This window comes from Patella vulgata, chromosome 2 (assembly GCF_932274485.2).
Source record: "Patella vulgata chromosome 2, xgPatVulg1.2, whole genome shotgun sequence".
Lineage (NCBI taxonomy): Eukaryota > Metazoa > Mollusca > Gastropoda > Patellidae > Patella > Patella vulgata.
In genome coordinates this window covers 59,053,119-59,080,141 of record NC_065880.2, presented here as the reverse complement: position 1 = coordinate 59,080,141, position 27,023 = coordinate 59,053,119, and the positions used below count along the sequence as shown (strand labels likewise).

The following is a 27,023-nucleotide window of genomic DNA, read 5'->3' as shown; positions in this document are numbered from 1 at the left end:
AGCTAACTGGGGCTCACATATTTGTCTTGTGCAACCTCGGGTATTTGTCTAACTCCCCCTCTCTTGAATCACTGGAATACTCGCAATCAGTAGAACAGTCTGATTCTTCCCATTCCATCTGTGTCATGCAACGGGGATGACATTTGTCTTGCAAGTTATTTGGTCATTCATACGCGCCACTAAAGCTGCGGTTTGTATTACGCTGAAAATATTTTCCATCCCTTATTCCACTCTGTTTTCTAGTAGAGAAGGTGACACGGATGGGTGCCATAGTGGATCATGATTTATGCTTGACAATTCGCTCTCCGTAACTTCTGTTCGCATGACTCTGTAATATGTGCTCTTAGTCCTGTGATACGTAAGTTTTTACATTAACGGTTCTATTATCTTCCATGGTCTACTAAATTTAGTTACTTTGTTGAATTTGGGAACCATATTGGTGTTTCGCTTGGTCATGGCACATTTCACCATTCTTATATAAATTCGGCGAACCCGAAAACCTATAGTTTAATACATTACTACTATCGTTATGTCTTGCCAAATATGGCCACCATTTTGAATATAAGCTCAATCTGGAATACTTTTTTGTCGGAACATGTTTATATCTAAAGTAAATGACACCGAAAACCTATAGTTTAATATATTGCACGGCTTTTTAGGGGGACTTTATGAGTTTCCCCCCAAAATGAGCCTCCATTTTGAATTTGGCCCCCTAGTGGAATTAGACAGCGTTTTTAGGAAGAATACTAAAGTTCATTGGATTCAGTGGGTGTAACTCTGATAGAAATCACCTTCATACTGAGGTCCAAGAAAATCTGTCCCGAATTTTACCCCACTAAATAACCAGAAAATACCTGATGACGGCCATCTTGAATTTTTTAATTTCCTCAAGGAAGCCAGGCTGGCATCATCAGGACTCTAGAACTACATGAAGACATATAATACACCAAAAACCTATATTTCAATATATTACACACCTTTTTTGGAAACTTTATAAGTTTCCTGCCAAAATAAGCCACCATTTTGAATTTGGCCCCCTAGTGGATTAGCCGTCATGTTTTAGGAGGAATACCCACTGGATTCAGTGGGTCAAATTCTTATAAAACCCATCTTCAAACCGAGGTCCGAGAGAATCTGTCACATATTTTACCCCACTAAATAACCAGAAAATGACTCATGGCAGCCATCTTGAATATTTAAATTTCCCCAAGTGTGCCAGGGTGGCATCATTCGGATTCTTAATCTACACCTATTGAAGATACATAATCCACCAAAAAACATTAGGTGGACTATATTTTCACGTTAAGGCTTAAAATGGGGTTTGGCAACTGGACTACCATTGTTGTTGTTGAGTACGAAGTTTGTGCAAATTGGAGCGAAACATCCCGTCAGAATGGCCGGTCCCCATTACGCAAATAGTGTAAAATCATGTAATACCAAGGTTAAAGACCCTCTAGAGGTAACAATTTTTATTGTCATTGCCCCTGTCCGTCCGCGTGTCTGTGTGTCCGTCCGTTCACATTTTGTTTGTGGACACTCTATGGGTCACAATTTTTATCTGATTTTAACGAAACTTGAAATATAGGTGTATCTCCCAAAGATCTTGGGTCCTGTCGAAAGTGCTATGTATCGGACCGTAACTGCATAGATTATGGCCTATGATTGTACGAAAAATCATGTTTGTAGCTCTTGGACACTCTAGAGGTCACAATTTTTATCCGATTTTGATGAAACTTAAAATGCATGTTTATAACCCAATGTTTATTCGCGCATATTGGACCATAACTTAATGGATTATGACCCCTGATTGTACGAAAGATAGCGTTTTTATCCGATTTAAAAAACTGTTCGATTATATCACCATTACACCCTAGTGATAGGGGAGTTTGAATTTAGTGAAAATTGGACCAAAAGTGCCGCAGGAAATGGCCACTACTCGTACCAAAAAGTGTAAAAATATGGTATATCGAGGTTGTGGACCCTCTAGAGGTCACAATTTTGATCCGATTTTGATGAAACTTGAATTACATGTTTATAACCCAAAGATCGTGGTTCCTGTCGATATTCATGCATATTGGATTGTAACTTACTGAATTATCTCCCTTGATATTAGCTTGTGGTCCCTCTAGAGATCACAATTTTTATACGCCCATGTTGAAATGTGGTTGTATATTGTCGTCGCCCCCCGTCCAATTGATAATATCCGATTGACTTTAAATTTATACACAGTGTTTAAGGTCATGAGACGAAGAAGCCTATTGATTTTCAGCGATTTCGGATAATTACTGCCAGAGTTATGGCCCTTGATCACTTCAAAAAAATCTTGTGGACGCTTTAGAGGCTAAAGTTAATATTCGATAGGCTTTAAATTTATACGTTGTGTTTGAGGTCAGCAATTTCCGATAATTACTGCCAAAGTTATGGCCCTTGATCACTTTAAAAAATCTTGTGACACTCTAGAGGCTTATGATATCATCCGATTGACTTCAGATTGATACACAGAGTTTAAGGTCTTGAGACGAACAAGTATATTGATTTTCAATGAATTTTGTTAACTTGCACAGCTAAATCCATGATATTAAATGTTTAGCATGGGGCAGAAATTTATCAAAACCAAACAAATTCTAATGATTTTCTGATAATTACTTAATGAGTTGTTACTCTAAATCAGATTTTAGTGTATTATAAAAGTTTCATTACTGAAAAAAGTAAAAATATGTGACAACTCTTGTTGACTGCCCGGATGATTTACCTGCTGTGGGCGTATGTTTCGTTGCCTGGCAACCTATCTTTATCCAATTTTAAAAAAAAACTTTGAATATATCATCATTGACCCAAACTGCCAGACAAAATGGCCGCTCCTTGTATGCAACTAGAGTAAAAGTATGTAATACCAAGGTTGTAGACACTCTATTAGAAGTCACATTTTATATCTGATTTTGATGAAACTTATAATATATCTTAATATATCGAAGTCCCTTTCGATATTTGCGCATTTCAGACCATAACTTCCTGGATTATGGCCCCTGATTGTAGGAAAAATCGCTTGTTTTTTTTAGCTTGTTCTCTATCCATCTCTTGTAGCATGTGGGCTCTGTCCGTCCGTCTTGATTTCGTTTCCGGAGCATATCTCATAAACTGTTCAAGATATCTTTTGAAACTTTGTACACACATCAACCTATTACAGTAGTTGTGCCTTTTTCTGTTTAGGAATCTCTGGGATTTATATTTTTTGTGTTTACATTGAAACAAATTTGACATAGTTTATGGTGTACAATTTTGTTTCCGGAATATATCTCATAAACCGTTCAAGATATCTTTTTAAATTATTGCACACACGTCAACCTATAACGGTAGTTGTGCCTTTTGCTATTTAGGAATTTCTTGGATTTATATTTTTTGTGTTTCCATGGAAACAAATTTGACATTGTTTTTGGTGTACAATTTTGTTTACGGAGCCTATCTCATAAACCATGCAAGATATCTTCATGAAACTTTGTACAAACATTAACCTAGTATTTGCGCCTTTTGCTGATTTGGAATTTCTTGGATTTATAATTTTTGTGTTTCCATGGAAACAAATTTCACTGTTGAATGATTTCTGAATTTTTACTACACATTTGACTTAGTTTTTGGATTATAATTATTATTCTAGAGCATATCTCAGAAACTGTTCAAGATACTTTTATAACACTTCTACATTTATCAACCTATTATTTTATTTTCTGATGACCATCCTTCTGTCCCGATTTCGTTTCCAGAACATATTTCATTATCCATTCAAGAAATATATATGAAACTTTGTACAAACATCAACCTATTATAGTATTTTATTTTCTGATGTATAAGTTTATTGTTTAACATACAGTAGCTGATTGAGGTAGGCAAAGGTTGTGCAAACCTTACAGAATAGCGACCCTGCCTTGCCAAGCTACTGTGATCAGAGAGTGAATCTCTGTCTAGTCCCATTGATATTCCAAGAAGTTGTTTTTCCTTGTGCCTTCCAAACAAGTGCAAGGTCGCGGGATGGTGATGACTAGTCATCTTGTTACTATTGCTGCTTGACGATATTTAAATGTTATTGCATGACATATTGTTTGTGTTTTTATAGAACTAAATTTCGGGTTATGATGAACAAAGCCGATACAGAAGCTGGTGCTAAGGCCATTGACTCCCTTATTAATTATGAAACTGTTAAGGTAATCTTTGTACACCAACATGGAAATGTTTTTGTAGATTGTCTAGTGCTCCTACGGTTAGGACTTTTTGCTATTTGAATAACTGTAGCTATTAACTGGTTAATAACCGTTTAACCGTTTGGTATCAATTTTCATCATAAAACAGTCATTACTCGCATGCACTCTATACTGGCCTAAAAAGGCTTTACTCGCACAAAAAATTCGTGAGACTTTTCATAGAAATGTGAAATTTTTTAATGAAAATTTAAACTATCTAAGGTCATAGCTATTTGATTACCTTGTTAACTTGGTTCATTTGAAACATTTTTTAATTCAATATTGCCAATAATATCAAGACAATACTCTGTTCCCCGTCATACGTGACATATGGCGATGATATTACGATCATACTGCATGCCTAAGTTTAGAATGTATTACGATTACTCAATGTTATTAAGAATAGAATAAAGTAAATTGGAAGACTTATATTGATTGGACGATAAAGAAATAATTTCGGGCTTGCAAGTAGATTTTATATGATTGGTTAATTTAACTAAAACCCAAAGTAGAATTCTCGCGAAAGATATTACGAGATATAAAACGTGTAGAATGTCGTAATGAATATACTATTATAATGTCATTTTCTAACCTTTATGATTATATTTTGAATGGTGGTTACATTTTTAAAAAAAAAATATTAAACAAGGTAGTATATAGTTAGAAATCCCGAGAAGAAGTATTTGGATTGGATTAACAATAGCAAAAGTCAGAACAAGGTCCGTTGACTTTGCCGAACAACTACAAGTCTTATTAATATTAGTATTAATTTTTAGCAGTCGACATCGTAGAACGACAGTTACATTCAAAGATTTTCACATCAAATACAAAAGGACAACGGACAACTTTTGTTATAAAGAGGAATATAATGGGACACAACTCTATGTCATGATGGACATCTCTGAATAACCGTACAGTTTACGGTTATCTGACTAGCTGTAGGAGCACTAATATTGTCTTCACCCTCATTAGTCCGTCCGTCTGTCAGTATATCATTTTGTTTTCCCTGGTTTCACTTTGTGGAATCTTGTGAACGCAGTGATGACACAATATATATATATCCAAAAAAACAATAGTATGAATTGAACAACTATATCATTATTAATTGTTTAATCACTGTCTAATATTTTCAGCCACAGGGGCATCATCAGGACATAACATAACATAACAATATACCGCGTTCTCACAGCACGCCCGTCATGACCTCATCTCTCTTATGGCGTTTCTGTTGAGATCTATTGGCTTGGCAATGGGGATCATCGGCGAACCTGTGGCACTCTGACAATGCTCATAGGGTTCTTACCACATGTCTTCTATTGTATCGCGACTGCACATGCGTGCCTACCACATGATTACAGCGACTATATAAGCTGGTCAGATTATTGGAAATTTCAATATGATCATTATTGTGCAGTAATACTGTACAGTTGTGCGTTTAGCAGACACACGATGCCGAAGAAACATGCTACCAGAGGCAGTGGCCGAGACAAATTAACATCTAGAACAGTATCCACTTAATCAGCTCCAGCCTCATCACCAGAGTCAGCGTGATACTCTGACTCAGATGATACTGAGCAAGACATCTTGGGGCTCGAGTGACCTTAATATAGAAGAAGAATAATCCATGGTAGAAAGAACACCCCGTCTTTTATAACAAAAAGCTATCTTCAAACAAAGACAAGGGGAAGAAAAACAGCTTGTGGGCTGAGCAGTCTACGTTGCTGGGCAAAGATGTTTTGAACATCACGGTGTGGTACCAGTTTATCCGGACCAGGTATGGCTGACTGTTTAAAAAAAAAGTCTGATGCAGGAGCTTGAGAACGGACCATTCTGCAGGAGTGGTAGGACACTTGATAACTTCATTTTTGTACACATCTACTTTGGGCAGGCTTCCTTCCCAACAAGAGACAAGGTAGTATATGTGATTCTGAAGTCAAACTTCATACTTGCATACATGTCACCAGATGCCAGATGTAGCAGAGTGGGCTGCAAGCTTCATCCCTGGATCTATAGCCTTTGTGTAATTGGTATCCTTCTTAGTGATTTAGAAACTCATCAAACATACCTGGTGGAATTTTGAGAAAACTATGGAAAGATGCAGGATCTTCATGCCTCAACTCAGGCATGAGGCGATTGAAGTGCCCAACATCTTCTTCGCCTTGCCCTCCCTCTCCTTGCCCTCCTCCTTGCCCTCCTCCTTCATCGCTGTTTGATTATGTTTACAGTTGAAGCATGATTTTCTGTCTGTTGCTGCACAATAGTCAATTGTTGTAGTGTTAGCCAGTTCTGCCATGATGATGAACACGACATATACGCAATGAAGAAGACATACACACTGATGTATGAACTTTGAATCGTCCTATAGGGAGCCCTATGAGGATGTGGTGCAAAAGTGGTGAAATCATTGTAACATCGCCATGAAAACATCATAAGGATTCTGAATGCTTGGTGGGGTCGTGGTGAAGTTGCTGTTGCAAATGTTGCAATTTTCCCAGCGTCTTTGCCACATCTGTACTATGTTCATGGAGATGTTAACACGCTTGTCTCGCGACCATCCCAGTCCCACCGTGTTCTCACAGCTTTCCAGGTCAGATCGTATAACCTTGGAGTTTGTTTTGAATATGCTCAAAACAAAAGCCTTGACTCGTTGATCATCGGCGACCATGGAGACCACAACACAATACCTGGCATTTCCACCACTCTTTTACCATGCTCATGCTCATAGCGATATTGTTGCGCTCTGAGACCATTTTCCGTCGCCGTAGCAGCGTAATAAGAACGCCACCCTGGTCTGACGGGTGTATTTGGAACTGTCTGGTTAAGTAAGATTACTGCTATACTGATGAAATAACGATCTTGTTGGTGGCATAAATAAACCTGAAAAAAAAACCCAGCTATGTCCTCAATTAGGGGGATGTATAGTGCCAAAGTGTGTTCAGTGGTATTTGACATTGGCCCCACCTTCAATTATGATATGTATTTTTGTTATACGCCCACATTTTCATGTAGATGTATTATGCAGTCGTGGACACTCTACAGATCACGATTTTTATTAGTTTTTAACAAAACTTGAAATATAGGTCTATCTGTTCCTTGTGATATTGGCTTGTATCGGACCATAATTTAATGGATTATAGCCCCTGATTGTATGAAAAATCACAGTTTTAGCTTGTGGAAATTTATTTTAATGGAATTAAAAATACATGTTTATAACCCAAGGATCTAGATTCCTGTCGATATTTGCACATATCGGATCGTAACTTCCTGAATTATGGCCCCTGACAGTATAAAAAATCACGTTTTTAGCTTGTAGTCCCTCTAGAGGTCACAATAATTATTATCTGATTTTTAAAAAGACTTTTGAATATATCACCGTTACACTGTAGTGTAGGTTCAGTTCGAATTTCGTGCACAAAATATAGGTTATCTGATGATTCTTAATCGTTAAAGTAGCTAAGTCTCTAACTCAATACCATCCAAAGCCTTCAACATTGAAAACATTTAAATCAACCTTGATGTTGTGATCGTACCAGGAAAAGATGGGCTTCTGATATCCAATATTTATGACAAAATAAACATAATATTATTACCATTAGTACACGAATCGTGTACTATAATGCATTTCAGCGCCATTTGTAACAAGGGACTCGAAGAACGAGGCCAGACATACTGTAAAACATTAAATTATTGCGAATTTCTATAGTGGGGAAAAAATTATTGCGACATGAAATTATTCCGAACTTAAATAATTTTTTTTAGTAAATTTGTCTATAAAATGTGGTAGATTGTTAATTTTGGGGTGACATTCAGCTCTTCAAAACATCGGTTGATTGGTGATCATTAGTAACAGTAAATAAACAACTATTGAGGATTATAGCTTTGAGGTGACAGTCGGCTCTTTAAAACATCGGTTGATTGGTGATCATTAGTAACAGCAAATAGTGTAAACTTGTCATTTTGTACCAACCTTCGATACTACTGTCTACCATTGTGATGCATTCGATAATATTTATCCATTTTTGTGAAGAAAATCAATGAATTAATTTTATTTTATCAAAAAAGCACATGAACAAAAAAACACCGCTAATTTTATCTCTTATTTACAGGGGGTGTAACTCTGTATGTAATATTATAGGAGGCACTAAAACGTCTGTTTAACAATAAAGTGGCAATGGAAAAGAGATACTAGATGATCGTGACAAAACTCGGTACTTTTATTTTATTCAATCAGTATCAAATAATGTGTGGTTACGCGTGAAAACAATGACTAATAAAACAAAAGATTAATTAACCCTTTCAATGCTAGACGTAAATCCACTGCCTGTGCTAGATCCTTTTTTTGAGGAAAAAAGTGTGTTTAGAACTAAATGCCAAACAGTACTTATGGAAGCTTTTATGAAAATTCTTTTTGTGTGTTTGGATGGGTATGATGTTGAGCTAAGAGAAAAAAATAGAATTTTGGAAATTTGCATAATCATGTAGTCACGTGACGTCATGGCGGCCATTTTGGATTTTTCATTTCTCCCCAAAAAAACTAACACGAAAAAGAATTTTTCTCCATGAAATACTTATGGGATATTGTTTTTTTCACTGGATTTTGATAAAGATATATAAAATGAACAAAAATATCAATAGCAGCCATGAGCAATGCCACCACGAACACGCACACTATGTCTCCCGCTGCCATGACCACGTGCGGATTGCAATACCTTGTTTTTACTTTCACTTTCATCCTCAAGTCCCATATCATTATCACTATAGTCAGTCAATAGATCTACACGTTCGGGACTCAGGAATTGCCTACGTTTTTTACGATCCAGCAGGCCAGCATTATTATCAACATCAGAATTATCGTCAGAATCTACTAAAGACATACTACATACATGTAGGGTTATTATGTTCACACTGGGCTTGTTCATCATGCACAGGAGACATAGCAATAGGCGGAAGATCGCGCAACAAATCACGCACTTCATACTACCAATCACTGTCCTGACTACTATTATTATCAACTAACTGGAAACGAATTATATATGTGTATCAGTACCCGCCTCGAAATTGTCCACACTGTCTTGGTCAGCGGAGATGCCATTCACGACTTCGCCGAGATTGCATCGTCTACGTTGTCACTATGCACTCCGCCATTTTACGGTTTGCCGCTTTGAAACACGTGGAAATATGTTCTAGTGTATAGAAAATACAATAGATGGCACTTGCAGCTTCTGTGCTAATTTTAGCGAGGGCCATACCGAGTACCCGGTAATACCGGGTACGCCCATTTTAACAACATTTTATAATACCTGGTACTACCGGGTAGACGCAATGAAAGGGTTAATAGATAATCCCGAGTTACATTTCTTTTTACCTGATCAGTGTGGGTCCAGTTAATTAACTACTACTGCACCGATAGTATTTATTGCGATTGCTCTCCATATAGGAATATGACGTCACCGTTTGACATAACTTGTGGAATACTGTAAAACAGGAAATTATTGCGACCATGAAATTATTGCGATAGGGCCTTGCTCGCAATAATTACCTGCTCGCAATAATTTCCTGTTTTACAGTATTCCACAAGTTATGTCAAACGGTGACGTCATATTCCTATATGGAGAGCATGCGCAATAAATACTATCGGTGCAGACTGGAATAACAAGACCCGAGAGATTGCCATTCGATTGAGACTTCTGGTGTATTTTGCCGAACATAAGTGATTTGATATTAGAGTAAAAACGCATCGAGTGAATGTAAATCAGTTTATATACATTCATATTACATTATTATACGCGTTGCTACCCATTTGTGTCAATTTCTAGATCCCAAATATTAGCGATTTAGCTCCTTTAAATAGTTGGATTTTACGCATACAGTTGGTATCTATGATTTTTATACGCCCATATTAAAATATGGTCGTAAATTGTCGTCGCCCCCGTCCGTCAGTCCGCACGGCATCAACAATTGCTTGAGGACGCTCTAGCGGCTAAAGTTAATATACGATTGACTATAAATATATACACAGTGTTTAAGGTCATGAGACAAAAAATCCTATTAATTTTCAGTGATATCCAATAATTACTGCCAGAGTTATAGCCCTTGATCACTTTGAAATATACTCTTCAAAAAAAGTAGGGGATATTCAGAAACAATACAAAACTGCGGAAATGCACTGCTGTCTTTATTAGAGGTAACCTGTGTATGTTAATAACAGGCCAATTGCCTACACATGAACATAAACAGTTCATACGGGCGGCTTATCTGACGGCCCCATTTCACTCGCAAAGAGATATACTCGCAAAAGTGAAAATGGACGTTTTTGATTTTTGTCTTAATAATGAAAAATTGCTCCACCAATCCTCAGACATTCAGCAATTCGTCGTGGCATGCTCTTAATCAACCGGGGGGTTGGATGGCCGAATGGTTAGCACGCGCGCGCTGTATCATACGGTCTGCCATTGAGTCAACTGGCAGTTGTAGGTACAGTTTCCCTACATTGAAACGGGCAAGGACCGCAAATCGTATCTAGTTTATAATTAGTCTTGTCACAATAAAATCAAGTATTTCTAATCAAAAAACAAAAGCAAAACAAGCAGGGTCATTATAATATCTAATATCCAAATACATGGAAAGTTCCGCTACAAACTCTATGCACATATATTGCACATATAACACTTATCAGTTTACACACTAACATTCTATCTGTTCTATCCGAAACCATAGCCTATGCCGTCGCTTGGAATATACAGTATGCTCGTCATTATAATTTAGATTATATTCTTTGAATGACAGCCTGCTTATATCACAAATTCTAGCCACCTGTCTCGGTCCCGTCTGAAACCATATCGCTCACAGACGTGTAATTACACCACCATCGCATGGAATATACAACAGTCATAAATGTCTGTCGTTAGATTCTTTGAATGGCGCTACCTATTGTTTAATTAATCCCCTAATCCAGACATCTACCAATCCAGAAGCAGAAGAAAACATCTACCAAACGATATGTTTTTTACTAATTAAAGGGAAGAACTTCCCACAAAACCCAATCCATGGCCTAAGGCCGAAAATGGAAAGATTGCAAAATCATATTCTAAAAACAGAAAGCAGCTTCGGCTCTCCTATTTCTTGTCTGCGATATCACTTCTGTGGAAGCAGACGTTAAACACCAGGATACTACTACTTGTTCATTGGCGTTATGATTTTAATGTTTAGACAACATTTAATTGACTTGATATGAAATCTGAATATAAATTATTAGATAGATATATCATCTGGGGTTTAGGGGACCTGCTTATGGTCCAGCCTGCGACGATGGGTTGTATGTTCAATCTAGTTGGGGGGGGGGGGTACGATTGAACATACAATAATTCAATAACTCACTTCTCTTAGTATAATCTTATATTCTGTAACAATATTTAACAATGATAATATATATACATAATACTGACCCACAGGCTAAGTAACTTAATAAGGAACAGCATCTAAGAAATAACTTATCAGAGACCTGCCCTTCAGTATGTCCCTTGCCTGCCTGTGTGGTTCTACCTATGATCTACAATCTTTCCTCTTATATACTAGAGGTTACTTGGTAACAATAAACAATACATAGTAATTATATATATTTAAACTTAATAATATTTTATAGTTGTTAATGGGTAGTATTTAAGTGACATCCATTCATTCATTTACTAAGTTGCCTAATGTTTATAGATGGATTATCTCATTACTACTATTGTCTCTAATCTCTATCATAGCTGACCATTGATAACTTACTATAGATAATCCATCTTGGGAGCCAAGTTGTGGTGTAAGTCTAGCCCTGTATTGGGTGAATGGCTGTATTAAATACTACCTGGTCATAGATAAATAAAAGGTATTTTACAATTACATATTGACAACTTAATCTCTCGCCAAAATACAATTGGATTGATATTATTTCGGCATCATAATCAGATTTTAGTGTATTATAAATTTTTCATTACCGACTTGTTGACTGCCCGGACGATTTAGCTTCTGTGAGCGTATGTTTCGTTGCCTGGTAACCTATCTTTTTAGCTTGTGGTCCCTCAAGAGGTCACAATTATTATCTAATTTACAAAAACGTTCGAATATATCACCGTTGCACCGTGATGTTGGTTGAGTTCAAATTTTGGACGAAAACTGCCAGACAAAATGGCCGCCCCTCTACGCAAATAGTGTAAACATCTGGTATATCAAGGTTGTGGACCCTTCAGCGGTCACAGATTTGATCCAATTTTAATGAAACTTGAAATGCATGTTTATAACCCAAAGATCATGGTTCCTGTCGATGTTTCACATCTGATCGTACCTTCCTGAATTATGGCCCTTGATGTTACGAAAAATCGCTTTTTGTTTAGCTTGTTCTCTATCTATATCTTGCAAAATGTTGGCATATCCTGCTTGGCAGCCGCTGGTTCTGAGATTTTGGAACAGTTTTTTCTGAAGTCATCCTGAGAACATTTTTCTTGTAAAGATTTACTGGGAAAGTGAGTTTTAATTTGATGAGACATTAAAGAGATCAACATGTCAGATATAGAAGAGACTGTAGTGAAAATACACCACCCTCTTGAGGAAACACCAGAGGTGAAAGATATTAGAAATAGAAGAAAAATGTTACAAGGTAGAATCACAAGAGCCTTCAATAGAGAGAATATTTGAATTAAGGATAAAAATATCAAAAGATTTACCAAGGAACCGAGTGAAATAAAGAGAGACACTGACACTGTAAGAGATATTAATGATAGTCTTTATAATTTAGTTCCTGCATCAGAAATAGTAAGGCTGGATAATTCGGATATAATTAGTATTGAGAATAATCAAAGCTTAACAGAGAAATCTTCAAATGAGTCAAACAATTTAACCCCAACTACTGTTAATCCGCCTAAGCGAGAGGAAATTGTCATATTACAAGCCTCTGTAGTCACCACCTCAAGTACAGAATGAGATAATTTCGTCATCATCTAATGTTCCTGTTAGTAAATTATCAACCACATCAACATCAGATAATCATCCTGATATGCGTACACCCCATCATCAGATTTATTTGATAACAATCAGCTACCTCATGAACACCTGCATAGTAATGAAATAAGGCCAGTCACAGAAGCATGGTTGAAATTTGAAGCTAGTCGTGACATTCCACCTGTTCAAATTCCTAAATTTAATGGTGATCCCTTAACACTGAGAAGTAGTAATAGTGTTATTTGTATGTATAGGGCATAGATATCTGCCGATTTGGTAAATTTGTACGAATATCTGTAAAATTCAAATTATCGCAACAAATCTAATACGAAGAGGCTAAAATCTGTAGATACAGTGTGTTAATTAACAGGGGTGAGAAATTGACTGAAAGGTGATTTAATTATCACTAGGGGTGAAAATCTCTGTGACGGTGTGTTTTCTGTACCGAGTGTGTTAATTGACGAATGGGTTAAAAACGACTGACACGGTGTGTATTCTTTGTTTGGTGAGTTTTCTCGAAGGTTATAACTGCACCAAAGGTGTTTTATCAAGGACCAACAGGCTTTATCTGACGTGTAGGTGTTAAATCCAATTTACCATGCGATTTCTTGTTCGACCATGTGTTTTACACAGATGGGTCTCTGTTAAGTGTAGGTCTTTATACATGATTTAAACGCGGCGTAGTTACGTATGCGTTCTTATATGTATAACATGTCTTGATGAATACTACGTGTTTTGTACTTGTTTATATACAGCGGTGAATTGTTCGGTTTGTTGAACGGGTCGTATTTACCATTTGTAAGGTTGAGCGTAACATCAAGGAAATTAACGATGCTTTTGTTTGCTTCGATTGTTAAATTTAAGCTGTGTTTGTGAAATATAGAGCAAAGGTCTTTCTTCATTTGTTCTACCTGTCTTGAGGGCGCTCTTGTGATACCTAGGCCATCATCTCTGTACAATCCAAAAATATTGCCGTGTTTCTCCATGATTTTCCTGGAGTAGAAATAAGCCGACAAGTTCACATACCTCGGCACTATCAAAGCTACCCATTGTGACATCGAATAAATCTGGTGAGTGAGTCTTACCCCATGGTTTGTCACTATTATATAAGCAAGATTTTTTTGAGTGTAGAATGATCTTCCGTTCGTCTTGGCTAATTGTGCAATGTATTGATGCAAAATCTAGTGCAGTGTTTAACAAATCTGTTGAAATAGATGGATAGAAGTCGACCACATCAAATTCAATGAATTTACATTGGTTTTTGTTTTCGAAACTACTAAACCATTGTAATACGGCTGCTGTGTTTTTCCATTGATTGAGTTTTAATTTATCTCGTAGTTGTGTGTTCAATTTTTCAAGGATTTGTTTACTTATTTTTCCTATTTCTGACTTAGTTGGGTTGATTAACCGAAATTTTGATTCTATCTTCAAGTTTGAGGTCTACTGCGATGTTCTTATTTTCCATCTCAATTTCTTGTATTTATATTCTAAGTAACCAAAGTATGTTTTTATAATTGCCTTGTTCCGCCAGTTAACCTTAATGTAAATTGTGTCAATAGGCCATACCCTATAAACTGCATGTAGTAAATTTACTAGTCGACAATATTTAAAGCTTGGTTCATCTAAGACGCAGATTTTTTTAGTAGTTATAATTCAGTAATATCTTTCCTAAATAATTTGTTATGTTTTGTTGTATACTGTTGACGTCACGCCCGTCAACCGTTACCATGCCTCGTGTAATAAAACTTCATTTGTATTTTTCTTCTGATGAGTGTGGAGTACCACATGAAACTTAAAGTAAAGAACTTACAGATTTCATATTTTTAATTATTTATTTATATTTGATCTGGATTTATTCATCGAGCACTCTGTTTTTAGCATATGCACACTATTTGGATTATAATTATATATATATATATATATAAAAATAAAAGTAGTTAGAAGATTCCATTAGAAGTAGATAATATACGTAAAATAGAGTAAATGCGTCCATTCTAGATAGTTATTTTATTACTGACATGTTTCATATAATTTTCAAAGATTACTTTGAAAATTATATGAAACATGTCAGTAATAAAATAACTATCTAGAATGGATGCATTTACTCTATTTTACGTATTTATATATATATATATCAGATATCCACCTTAAGGAGACCAGTTATATATTAATATACGCATTAAGGCCCCCATTAGATTAAGGCGACAAAAGTTGGTCTCCTTAATATTTTGACTGCAAAATAAACATACAACTGCTCTTTTTTTAAAAAATGAAACTTATTCCATAGATTAAAGAGTGATTCAAGAGATAATTCATTAAAGTTTCATTATTAAAAAAAATATATTTTTGTAACATGTTTCGACGAAAGTGTGATGGCGTGTATATTTGTGTGTATTATTATATACGCATTAAGGGGACTTGCTTTAATCTGCAGTAGCGCAGTAATTTTTACTGTATAGTGATTGTTTTATTTGTTGAATGAGTTGCTTATATATAAGGTTATCTGGGTGTTCAGTCCGAAATTTTGGAAAAAAAATGATAAATTAAAAAAAATCGATTTTAAGCCTGTTTTGTGCCCACACTTTGTAGAGTGATTGCAAGAAGCTTATTTAATGAAATGGAGGTGGCAGGACGTCATTTTGGAGAAGTCATCGACGTCACATTGGTTAACCCAAAACAGTGTCTTTCTAATTCTTTTGACGATAAGCCGACCAGCTTTTAGTAGAAAGAAATTATGAAAATAAAAAAAGAATTATTTTATTTTATTGGGAAAAAATCCATTTGATTTCTAGTCAAAAATTCATTTGACGATGAGCTGACCCGTTTTTAGTAGAAAGAAATTATGAAAACAAAAACAAAAAATTTTAATTTTTGGGGGAAAAAATCCTTTCGCTTTCTAGTCAAAAAATAAAATGCCCGAAATTCAGTGACTTTTAGTTTGAACCAATGAACCAACGTGTGACGGATTTTGGGCATAGATCATTATCTTTTTAATTAATTTTTTGGGAATTGAAATAGCTTTGAATTGACAAATAGATAAAATAAGATCAATGTATATAGTAGCTGTCACTAACGGACGGGAAAACACGTTTATTTGGATGACTATTTCTTTCACAAGACGGATCCTTGCTTAGTGCCGTTGACGATCGCGGGAGCCCGGCTTCGTAGATTGCGAGGGATTTTTTTCAGGAATTTCATTTCTGCACCCCCTAAAGCTTGGCTATTATTCAGGATTCGGCAAGGACGAAGCCAACACATTATTAGGGATTTCGCATTAAAACAGATCGGCCTACCTTGCAACAGACCATTCCCTCGCTACCCCATCCCTAGGGATAAGTGAATGTGAGATGGCCGACTAGCAAGGTTCAGATTTGGTGAACCGTCTATTTTTTTGGGCAATGTATTTCCCTCTTTTGGGCACAAACTTCAGGGAAATATAATTGTATAATTGTAAAATGAAATCGCCCGCGGTTTACGTTATGTGTAATTAATTAAAAATAAACAACCAGCACAGACTTGTGGAAAACTCGTTTTAGTTAATGACTGATTCATTCTGAAAATTCCGGTGACAAAGAACATTTTCATGCAGATAGCCTTAGCCTTCCCAACAAACATAAGCCCCCCCTACACCTTTGAGCGAGGAGACGAGTCTGTGCTCGTCAATCGCCAATAAGCTGCTGTCTCGTTATTCGAATCCTGAATAACGTGCCAAATTCACGTTGCAACCCACACCTCTTTGTCTAGATTTATGATAGAAAATGAAACCAGTGCCGGACTGGGCTCACCTGTCCACCTCCCCGTGACAGGTGGGCCTAAGCTCATTAAAAAAAAGTGGGCCTAAACCTATAAAGAAAAAAAAAAGAAAAAAGAGAAAGAAAAAAGAAAATAAGAAAAGAAAAAGAAAAAGAAAAGAAATCTGATATCTAATTGTGTCAGGAAATCAAAAATTTGCCATCTTCTGCTTTAGTCTGAAATGCTTGGAAAATGGGTTTGCAGTTGTCAATTTTCAAAATTTTCCCGGGGAGAGACCCCCCCCAGCCCCGACTCCCCTCGGATGTTCGCGCGCCTTCCGCGCGCTCATGACTCGCCTTCAGCGCGTAAATGGGTGGACCTTGGTCAATGACCTGACAGGTGGGCCTTTGGCCCAGCAGTCCGGAACTGAATGAAACTACTCAATTGAAATCATGCTGTAATACATTGTTTATTAGGCTATATCAATTGCCGAGAAATACTTACAAATGTGTATGTCGGAAAACAATACACAACCTCACTGCGACACAGCGTAAAGATTAAAATTCAGCAGATTAAAAATTTGTCCTATATTTAGGACAATAGTAGTAAAGTTGATGAAACAAGATTGTTTCATTTTGTAATTGATGTACATTGTGTATAATTATTATTTCCATAAAGTTTTGTTTTGCTTATATTTCATTTAAACTGAAGTTATGACATTGCGTAATATATATATAAATCCTAACAGTGATGATGCGTGAAGTGCATTTTTCGGAAGCTGTTAAATTTCTAACGGCTAAAACCACCCCTTATGTACTCAGATTTTAGATTAGATTAAGACAACGGGATCGAAATACCATCGCAAGATAAGCCCCCTCCCCCCGTGCCTAAATGGATTCAGTCGGATTAAAAACTGACGCATCAATTTGGTTCACGGCAAATAAAGATGGCGACTGTCTTGTAGGATGCCGCATAGATTGGTGGAATTGAACCGTTAGGCGACACTTTTTTGATTTTTCGTTTTACGGACCCGCCGACTGAAGGGTGAACCTCCTGATAAAAAAATAAATATGTAACTTGAGAATTTAATTTTATTTTATTTCCGACCCATACACGAAATAAAATCTTTGTTTGTTGTGATATTTTTTTTATTAATGTTTATCAATTTTCATTTTGATGAACCCTTCATTGGTTTCAATGTATACCGTATTTAGTAGGAAACATCGCGTGCTGTGCAGTAAGACGACGTGAGCGAGAGCGTTATTTTGCGAGAAATGACGCTATCCCACGAGAACTGTCATTCAAAATGGCCACTCGGCAAAACTCAGCAGATTTCGGTACCATACATCTAACTATCTGTGCCTCCACGCTGGGCAAGAAACAGGAATTAATCAAAGATCATTTGTGAAAATAAATTCATCGGACACTATACGCACTTATATGGATATACTACTTCTGAATTTATTAACAAGCTACGTTTCCATGATACACATACAGGTATCGTCAAGCTAAATGATTTATAACAAAATATGGTACAATTATAGAATAACTAAATAAACAATGATTGGAAACCCTAAACCACAATCTACACTTAATTAATAACAATTAACACTTAAAAAGAAAGAAAACCATTCACTGATTAAATTTATTAGTGTTCACTGATTGTCTAATAAATCCACCCAAAGATTTGGAAGATAATGTCCCGAGTCTCTGTTTAATTTTGGCTTATGTTTTTTTGAATTTCTAAAGCTTCTCAAAGAACTCTGTTTTTCACAGAGACTCAGGACATTAAAATCTTTCATTAATTGTGGCTACAGTAGAAACTATTTTTATAATACGTCAACACTTAATGCCTCTAATATTAAAGATTTAAATTACTTATTAAGTCAATTAAAATGGCTAGTTTGTGACACCTTATACTGGTTAACAGTGATACATAATATATTGTCTTACTCTTATTTTGTTTTGTTAACAATAAACCTGTTAAAGTAAACTTCTAATATTTTGTGGGGTTTTTTTTATTTTTTTTTAACCGACCTACCCAACCAATATGATAACCCTGTGCTGAAAAAAAAAATCTAATGTTTAAATTTATTTTTATTTTTATTTTGACCTACCCAACCTAAAGTGCTGCCAAAAAAATCGGTAAACCATGAAATTAAAAATGTCTGGCCTTATTGGGTTGGTTTCATATTTTAAATAGATTAAACTTCACAACATTATAATTTGCAGAAGATTCATCTAATGCGAGAAACACACTCGGTCTGTTTTTGATATAAACAATCATAATATTCTTCTTTTTAATAAATAAGCAGAATGCTTTGATTTTCAATGGATTGAGTCTGGGTTGAAGGGTCGCATAAGTTCTCCATTATCTCCAATACTTAGTAAAGCATCTGATATAGCTTCATAATAACACAGCATTTTATGACATCAATCATTCATTTCATTTTATTAGACATGAAATGTGTTATATGTATTGGATCTCTTAATTAATCTCTACAATTGTTTCCACATTCAGACATTTTTTTTTATCAATATGGCCGCGCATATATCTGCATAATATACACATTATGACAAATATATATTTGTTTAAAATGCACATTAGGGCGGCCAAAATATATTTGACTGTATAAAGTAAATCTTCTTAACTTAAACTCATCGAAAATAGCTTAGCTGCATGTTAGGAAGCCTATTGCATCATGAATCTTTTGGCGACCAACTGTAAAACTTCTTTTTGAAAGCCAACTCTATTGATTTCTTAGTTTATATTTAATTAATTCGATAGAAGTAAATTGTACCTTGCACAGACGAGTTAGGTTTATTCAACTCTTAAATGTATATTTTACAATTGTGAAATTATATAATATAAAATTATTATTTTAAGCTACACCACCAGGGCCCTCAATAGCCTATGTTTCACCCAAGGCAACAGTTTCAGTGCCCCCCCCCCCCCCTGCATAGTGTAACTGCTTTGTTTTGAATATTTTACACTCTAGCAACTTTATCTTAAGAACTATTAAATCAACTAATATGTAAATTTTTATCTTTATTTCCCTTTCAACTCTTCATTTGAACGAAAAAACCCATATCTTGGAAAAAACATCATTCTACCCAGTGCCGGATTAACTATAGTGGGGGCACTGGGGCCATTAGCATGTTGGGGTCTTGACCTAATAGAGGTGAGCAGAACTTAAGCAGTGTTACTTCACACTAATGAATGTGACTATATCAGGCCTAATATCAAGTTGATAGTGATAAATAACGGAGAGACTTTGATTTGGGGGGGGGGGGCATATCCACGAAGGCGAAGGCTGTAACGTTACTACATACTAAACGGCCGTGGACATACAAGATTCAATAATACTATTTCAGTACCGGCAGTGGACACGCCTAATCAAAAACCTAAGTTTACGGTTCAGGCAGGAGGCAGGGGCATAAATGCGGGGACGGGGTAGGGGTGGTACCTCACCCCCACCCCCACTCAAGGGTAAAAATAGTCAGTCACAAAATAGGTGCAGTCGGTCGCAAAATTATGCATCGGCGACTATATGAATTAATGATGTAAACAAACAATTCCAAAATAAAGGAAAAGTCCCAAATAAAGTATTTGCCTGAGTCTGTGTCACAATTACAATTGTGTTACATAGGTCACGCTACTCACGAAACACTATAGTTAGAACAAACTTGTCAATTTGTCATGTTTGCAAAAATGTTTTTCACACTTATTCTGTTGTGTGTATGTTGCCATGTTGGTCTAAGAAATGTTTTCTTCTGAGGAAAGAAAATAGTCAAAATAAGTGGTCACTGCAGTCGGTCTCAGATTAATGAATTAATGAGGTAAACAAACAATGCCAAAATAGAAGGAAATATCGTAAATACTTAATCCATGCACTTAAATTGCACACATCACGACATCACATCACACAGGTAGATAAATAGTCACTCTCAAAATAAGTGCAGTCACTGCAGTCGGTCTCAAAATTATGCATTGGCGACTAAATGAATTAATGCAGTAAACAAACAATGCCAGATTAGAAGGGAAAAATATTACTTAATATCTGTATTTGCGTGAATCAGTGCACCTAAATTGCATACGTCGTGCCACGCTTCTCATACAAAACAATAGTATAAAATAATCTTGTCAACTTGTCATGTTTGAAAAAATGTTTTTCACTCTTATTCTGTTGTGAGTATGTTGGTCTAAGAAAAGTTAAAAAAAATGAAAAAGAAATAGTCGGTCTCAATATAAGTGTTCACTGCAGTCTGTCTCAGACTAAATTAATCAATGAGGTAAACAGACAATGCCAAAATAGAAAGGGGAAAATCCCAAACGCTTAATATGTATTTGTGTGAATCCGTGCACCTGAATTGCAACGGCATAGTATAAAATTCCCCTGTTATATGAGTATGTTGGTCTAAGAAATTGAGAGAGCTTGTTACGAAGATTTTGCTATTTCAAAATATATTCTTGATTGTCATGCGAATAATATTAATCGAACAATTGGTAAAAAGTTGTCGGAAGCATAGTTTTTTCTCTTGGATTGGTAAAAGACAAGGTGAATTTGTTTCAGAAAAACGTAAAAAATGTTTAAATTATGAAATGTTAAAGGTCACCGGAAAAGCTTCATAAATATTTTAACTGATGCAAGTACTTACGTCAACATATCCTTTCCTTAAGTATACCCCGAACCTGATTGTCAATATTACTTGCAAAACAGGTTAATTTCAATGTGAGTAATTTCTGCCGTTCTCCGTTAGTAGTCGTAACTTTCCGTCAATATTCAATCCCTGTAGGATTAAAACATATTTTACTCATGTTTTAAGTGTTTTCTGATCATCAGAAGTCTGCAAAATCTTCCTCCAAAATCCAGGAAATGGCATTTCAGGGACTCTAGATTAAAATAGTTTTTTTGGGGGGGGGGGGGGCATGCCCCCTATTTGGGGCAGGTGCATCAGTCTTTAGCATTTTTGCTAAACGCGCCCCCATATCCATACAAAATCATTACTAGCCCCTGGGTTCAGGTATGATACATGATACAAACAAATGGCCCCAACAATCGCCTAACAGGATCATAATGTTTACATTCCCCGCCAAAATCCGCACCCTAGCCTGATCTGATCCAAAATTAAATGCGTTAAGTAATGTAGTCTATACAGAAACTACACATATTATAAACACCAAATTATCAAATAATTATAGTCTAGAGGTTAAACATCGAAGAATACGAGTCTAGAAACCAACGTTGCTCTATTCACCGGGAACAAAAAGAAATATGGTACGTTCGGAGAATACGAATACATTTTTGGTAGATTCTGCGTTTAAAATAAAACTCGAATATGGGTTTGAAGTTACCTTGATTCCACCTCGTAGCTTAAGTTGTAAAGGGGATTTCATAATACACCTTTCCACTAAATAAACAAAAAAAGAAAGAAACACGGATAGCAGTAGAAAGGATGACGCGACATCGCCGGATTATATCGAATTCTGGGGCCCCAATGTCTTAGATTTTGAAAATCCAATGGAGGCAATCACTACCACTAGGAGTTAGAGCCCTAGGTCCGACCATGCAAATAGCTTCTTGCGCAAGTTAGATTGTTTTGGGTTTTGAGGGGCCCCTGATGTGGAGGGGCCTGTGCCCCGCTGTTAATCCAGTGCTGATTCTACCTCCTCCATCTCTCTCTCTCTCAAACAGAATAGGCTTGCAGCTTTCGCATCCACTTTATTTGCGCCTTAAAATTAGTAATTTATATTTCAAAAACAAGTTTAAGATTTTACACACTGAAATGCAGTCGTATTGTCGCCAGCCCGTCTATCCATTTTTAGAGGCTAAACTTAACGCCTGTGTTTATCTTCATGTTACAAAGAAACATATCTGTTTTCAACGATTAATACAGGTCTTAAGGCCCTTATTCGATTTGAAAAATCCTTTATATCAAGAAATTTTGAACATGCGTATTTATCAACTTCCAAGGCGAGAAGTTGGGGCGAGAGCACCCGGATAGTTGAGGGGCGAGGGAGCGATAACTCGAGGTAAAAATCATCTTGTGTTCTCAGGGTTGAAATCCTTGAATTATTGTCCCGTTTCCTCTCTCTCTCTCTCTCCGAACAATTCAAACAATCAGACAAAATTCGAAGTCCTTAGAAACAGTATCTGCAAAATGGTGTAATCAGCAAATGGACTGTTCACCATGTACGAACACCCAACATAGGTGTGATGACGTGTATATTTGTAAGTACTAGTTTTTAGCGCATTAGGGAGACCCGATTTAATCTTCTGTACCGCAGAAATTTTTATAAAATAGTGATTATTTTTATTTTTCAATGGGTTGCTTTTAAGGTTATCTCAGTTTTCAGCCCGAAATTTCGGAAAAATCGATTAAAGAAAAAATTGATTTTTCTTCCGGATGAGCTCTGATATCGCACTTCGCTGAGTAGTTGCAATAAGCTTTAATGGTGTGGAGCCGACATGACGTCATTTTGGTGAAATTGTCGAAAATAAGCTTTTGCCTTCAAGTCAACAAAATAAAATACTCAAAATCCCATTACTTTTTGGTCTTTTCCCAACATGCGCCAGTCTTCGGACATTGATCATTATCTATTTAATTATTTATTCGAGAATTGAAATAGCTTTAAATTGACAGTCTAGATAAAATAAGATCACTGTAAAAATTTGCTACATCACTTTTCTGTCAATGCAACTGGTTCAGTCTTGATGCGCATTGGGTTGAATTTATTTTGCAAAAACAGGTTGCTGTATTCACGCACTGCATTACCACCGGGTCGAAAAATAATGTTTTTCGTAACAAATTTTGGCTGAGGTGGAATGACGTGTATATTTGTAAGTAATATTTTTGGCGCATTAGGAAGACCCGTTTTAATCTACTGGGTGTAAATTTCAATGGGTTACTCTTAAGGTTTTCTCGGTTTTCAGCTCGGAATTTCGGAAAAAAATAATGTTTTTCGTAACAAATTTCGTCTCAAGTGTGATGACGTTTAGATTTGTAGGTATTATATATAGTGCATTAGGGAGACCCAATTTAATCTACTATATCGCTAATAAAAATTCAATATAGTGATTTTTTTTTTAATTTCAATGGGTTGCTCTTAAAGTTATCTCGGTATTCAGCCTGAAATTTCGGAAAAAATCGATATATGAAAAAAAATCGATTTTTCTGCAAGATGAGTATTGATCTCGCACTTCGCCGTGTAGTTGCAAGACGCTTTAATGGCGTTGATTCGACATCAAGACTTTTGGTGAAGTTGTCGAAAATTCCTGTTTCATCTTCGCCAAAATTTCGAATTCGGTTGGACACATCAATGTGTGATGTCCGTTCTAAAAACAGAAAAATACTGCTATATTTTGGAGTAGTTTCTAGTTGTTGTTACTATAACAGTCAGTAGATAATTCCCGAGTTTCATTATTAAAAAAATGTTTTTTGTAACAAATTTCGGCTCAAGTGTGATGACGTTTATATTTGGGCGATCCAGGGCCTGTTTCACGCAATTATAACTAAGATTAAATCCCAAGTTTAGTCATTTGATTGGATAATATTAGGTTGATTTTAGTGCTTAGCCAATCAAAATTGAAGTATCTGCTAAAATTTGGATTTTTTCTTATAGTTAAGATTTCGAGAAACACGGCCCTGATTTAATCTTCTATACCGCTTCAATCTTTACAATATAGCCTTTTTTTTTTCTTTTTTTTTTTTTTTCTTTTTTCAGTTTATCTCGGTTTTCAGCTTGAAAATTTCGGAAAAAAATAATGTTTTTCGTCCCAAGTGTGATGACGTCTATATTTGTAAGTACTGTTTTTTGCGCATTAGGTAGACCCGATTTAATCTACTGTATCCCTGAAATTTTTACAATATAGTGATTTTTTTAAATTTCAATGGGTTCCTCTTAAGGTTATCACGGCTTTCAGCCCGAAATTTCTGAAAAAATCGATATATGAAAAAAAATTGATTCTTCTGCCCGATGAGTATTGATCTCGCACTTCGCCGTGTAGTTGCAAAAAACTTTAATGACATTGGTTCGACATCACGTCATTTTGGTGAAGTTGTCGAAAATATCCTTTTGCCTTCAAGTTAACAAAATAAAATGCTCGAAATCCCATTACTTTTTGGTATTTGTCAATGTGCGACAGTTGATCAGTGTAATAAATGTGCTTGATAATTGATAATAATTAAACTTTTGTCGCCCTATAATCTAACGGGGACCTAAATGCTTATATTTATACACAGCTGGTCTCCTTAACCCTTGTCGGTCCACGTTGTGAGAATCACATAGCAGGTATCAGGGGTCCATATGGACCCCAGTTATAATTTATAAATTAAACGAGACTTACCTGTAAGGTGAAGTTTGATTGTAATTCTACCATTGCTGTTGACGTATCTTAGAGATCAAGTGAGATGCGCATGCTTAGACCAGATGATGTCATATTTCAAAGTGTGAATGGTTACAAAAACATGCATGTCAATGTACCAAAAACAACCCAAATTCCACAATCCTTAAGTAAGGGAAGGGTTTATCAAAAAGGGTGGGCACTTGATCTCTAAGATACGTCAACAGCAATGGTAGAATTACAATCAAACTTCACCTTACAGGTAAGTCTCGTTTAGTTTATAAATTCTACCATGCTGTATGACCTGGTCTTAGAGACCAAGCGAGATTTTTAAAGTTGTAACCATGAACAACAACAGTTATAATGTCAAGTAATCACTTTTTCAAGAAATCCAAAAAATACAGTTCAGTTCAAATTAAACAATTAAATAGTACATGTAGCTCTATTCAAAATAGTTTCTGAGAACACACCCTCATCCACTAAAGGTTAATCATAATACTGTCTAAATGTTGACTCATTTGACCAACCTGCTGTATCTAAAAATCTAAAATCGTTCTAATAGGAACCTTCTCTTTACATGCTGCTGCACATGCAGCTGAGCGAATACTATAAGGTAAAAAAATGCTCATATCAATTCCAGACATTTTTAGAACAGATTTCAACCACCTAGAGATTGTGTCTCGTGAAACTTGATTATAAGGTTTAACATAACTTAAAAATAGTTTTGAAAAGTTTTTCTCTGAATGAACTTCCTCAGTTCTCTTAATATATTCATTAATCAGTGTCACAATGCATAATCTCCTATCGGGAGCATATGCTTTAATCACAAGTTCTCCTTGTTGATATCCTGGTCTTGTTTGCTTCAATAGATCACCTTGTCTTATTTTGATACCAGAATTATTAACAGTTATATTGCGAACATCCATTAAATGTAGAGCTTGAATCCTTTGCCCTGTCAAAAGTGCTAATAAAGTAACTAATTTAAATGTCAACATCTTTAAAGTAATTTTCTTCACTGGAGACAAAGTTCTCAAATGACCCTATTCCCTGGCACTGACTGAAGGTCTCAAATTAAATACACCTCTCATAAAACGCACAATGACTTGAATTGTTCCAATTGGTTTATTATCAATAATAATTATTGTAGACGGTGCAGATCTAGCTGTATTAATAGCACTGTATTTGAGATTTTGATTGTATAGACTAGTTAAAAACTCTATTACCACTTCTAAAGGTGGAGAAAAGGGATCAACTTCCCTTTCAACATTGTACTGTATCCATCTTTTGATGTATGTGTTATACTGTTTTTCTGTACTATTTCTCCAGGAGGATGAAATGATGTCTTTAGCTTGTTTTGAAATCTTGTAATTAGTGAAGAATCTCCCTATATTCTGAGTGCCAGTAGGTTCATCTTCGGCAAATCTTTTAATGGACATTTGTTTGGGTGACCCAGTATTGTTTCTATCCTAGGTAATCAATTAGTAATCTGATTACTTTCGAAAACCAATGCTGGGTTGTCCTCCATGGAATAACCAAAATACCACTAGCTTTTTCAATTTCAATTTTAGACAATACTCGACCCATTAGGCAAAAAGGTGGGAAAGCATAAAATTCAGAAGTGTTCCATGGGACTGAAAAAGCGTAAATGACCTTAGCAAAAGGGTCAGGCTTATAAGAGTAATATAATGGCAGTTGGTGATTTATGCATGAAGCAAATAAATCAATGTCAGGG

At 35.9% G+C, this 27,023-nt stretch overlaps 1 protein-coding gene across 7 annotated transcripts in view; it reads left to right on the top strand.

The window, feature by feature from the left end:
- The window catches only part of LOC126811175 (iron-sulfur clusters transporter ABCB7, mitochondrial), a 267,797-nt gene that overhangs the window by 119,699 nt on the left and 121,075 nt on the right, over positions 1–27,023 (top strand). For 5 of the 7 annotated variants that reach the window (XM_050536721.2, XM_050536720.2, XM_050536723.2 and 2 more), the window contains exon 7: positions 4,112–4,199. In XM_050536721.2, coding sequence (XP_050392678.1) covers positions 4,112–4,199 — 88 coding nt within the window. Of the gene's footprint in view, positions 1–4,111; positions 4,200–24,672; positions 24,749–27,023 lie in introns of all 7 variants that reach the window. The other 2 variants (XM_056098843.1, XM_050536725.2) reach the window with 1 other exon arrangement.